Source organism: Mastomys coucha, unplaced genomic scaffold (genome assembly GCF_008632895.1).
Source record: "Mastomys coucha isolate ucsf_1 unplaced genomic scaffold, UCSF_Mcou_1 pScaffold18, whole genome shotgun sequence".
Classification (NCBI taxonomy): domain Eukaryota; kingdom Metazoa; phylum Chordata; class Mammalia; order Rodentia; family Muridae; genus Mastomys; species Mastomys coucha.
In genome coordinates, this window is record NW_022196900.1 from 19,616,861 (window position 1) to 19,618,998 (window position 2,138).

Below are 2,138 nucleotides of genomic sequence, written 5' to 3' on the forward strand. Positions count from 1 at the left end.
AGCATATAGAAGAAAATAGTTTCACAGGAGTAGATTTGCCTAGAAAAACCAAAGTTGGCAGGCAGGCGTCAAGCAAGCCGCATTAGATCCTTACTGAGGAGACTGGGGTTTGAAGTCAGCACATAAGACGCTACCACCATGGAGTAGAGTAAGCCCTGACCAAGAAGTCAGAAGGACATTGTCATCAGAGTTTGCCACAGTACAGCGTGGACCAAGTATTTTGATTTTTCTTTGCTTTCATTTTCTTGTTTCCATAATCAATGACAATATGTTTATTATTCTTTTTTAAAATATTTATTTATTTATTTATTTATGTGAATACACTGTAGCTGTTTTCAGACACTCCAGAAGAGGGTGTGTCAGATCTCATTATGGATGGTTGTGAGCCACCATGTGGTTGCTAGGGTTTGAACTCAGGACCTCTGGAAGAGCAGTCAGTGCTCTTAACCGCTGAGCCATCTCTCCAGCCCATGTTTATTATTCTTTTAGTTATTCAGTTTATATCTTTAGGATCCTACCCAATTCTATAAAGGATTGAAGCACAAGAGATATTTATTTCTTCTGGCACTGATATTTACTGACTACATTTATTCAAGTTTTATTTTGGATTTGGAGCAAATTTCCAATGGCTGAATTGATGTCCTCCCAACACCAAAGACAAGAAATATCAGTAAGTGAACTTTGGGACCTACTACATCCATAATAAATTAGTCTGAGTACAAATAACTCATGACTGTGAAACTGCAGAATTCATATTCAGGTCAGAATCCTAAAGGGCTGAATCATATCTAGAATTTCTCTCCTGAGTTCTGCCAATGGCAGGTGCATCCTTAAGAAAATCATGGATACCCAATAAAAGACAGTCACACACTTGGTGCCAAGGGCACTTTGCCCAGCAGTTTTTTCACCGCATCTTTTACTTCTTTATTTCTTAAGCTGTATATTATTGGGTTCAACATAGGGGTAAGCACTCCATAAAGCAACGAGATGATTTTGTCTATTTCTTGTGAGTTTGATGAAGAAGGCTTCAGGTACATGGAGAGAGCAGCCCCATAATATAAGATCACCACCGTCAAGTGTGCACCACAGGTTGAAAAAGCTTTGTTTCTTCCCTCGGTTGAACTGATTCTCAGAATTGTAGAAAGGATGAAGCCATAAGAGATGCAAATCAAGAGCATTGGGATGGGCAGAAGGAGAATACTGACCACCAGCATAACCATGTCCATGAGCAGGGAACTCACACAAGCTAATTTTAGCACTGCAAGAATTTCACATGTGAAATGGTTGATGATGTTCCCACAGAGGGGAATCTGCAGGGCAAAACTAGTTTCCAGCAAAGCAGTCAGACAGCCTGTCACCCAGGAGATGGTGGCCATCTGCACACAGACTTGCCTGTTCATGATGATGGGGTACCTCAGAGGGTTACAAATGGCCACATAACGATCATAGGCCATCACAGCCAGAAGTACACACTCTGTGGACCCCATGGAAAGGGACAGGTACATCTGTACAGCACACCCAGAAAAGATAATAGTTTTCTTAGACGACAGCAAGTTCACGAGCAAAGTAGGAATAGAAGCAGACGTGTAACAGATATCCATGAAAGAGAGGTTTCCAAGAAACAAGTACATGGGGGTTTGAAGGCGTGAATCCAGGACAGTGATCAAGATAAGAGTACTGTTGCCCAGGATGGTAACCAGATACATGACAAGGCTGAAGGCAAACAGAACAACCTCTAACCTTGGGTACCGGGAAAATCCCTCCAGGAAAAAAAGGCTCCAAACAGTGACATTTTCTCCTGGCATTTCCTCATGAGCACCACCAGCACCAACAGTTATTCTAGAGAGATTCTCTTCATTTCACCTGAGGAGCATAAATACATATAACGTCCACTATGCTAGAACAGTACTTTTAGACTTATTTTTGTTGTTACAAACACAAGTTCACCATACACAAAAAATTTACAGGATGGTGTACTTTTTGATCTAAGGAGAAGAAACAGGCTTGATCTATTTAATTAATCCACAGCAAGGTTTAGAAAACAATGAAGCAGGAAGCAGTATGCTAATCTAATATTTTTGATTATTATAATCAAATGCCTAATAACCCTATCCTTGGCACAGTAAGTTTTCAATAAA

General features: G+C 40.4%; 1 protein-coding gene across 1 annotated transcript; it reads right to left on the minus strand.

Annotated features, from left to right (window-relative positions):
- Positions 1-863: 863 nt before the first annotated feature.
- LOC116095335 (olfactory receptor 2K2) lies at positions 864-1,807 on the minus strand. The gene has a single exon (XM_031376774.1). The coding sequence runs from the start codon at positions 1,803-1,805 to the stop codon at positions 864-866; it is 942 nt and encodes a 313-aa protein (XP_031232634.1). The 5' UTR covers positions 1,806-1,807.
- Between the last annotated feature and the right edge of the window lie 331 nt (positions 1,808-2,138).

What these genes read in the sequence shown, in the direction of transcription:
- LOC116095335 (XM_031376774.1), bottom strand. Translation starts at nt 1,805, where the DNA reads ATGCCAGGAGAAAATGTCACTGTTTGGAGCCTTTTTTTCCTGGAGGGA.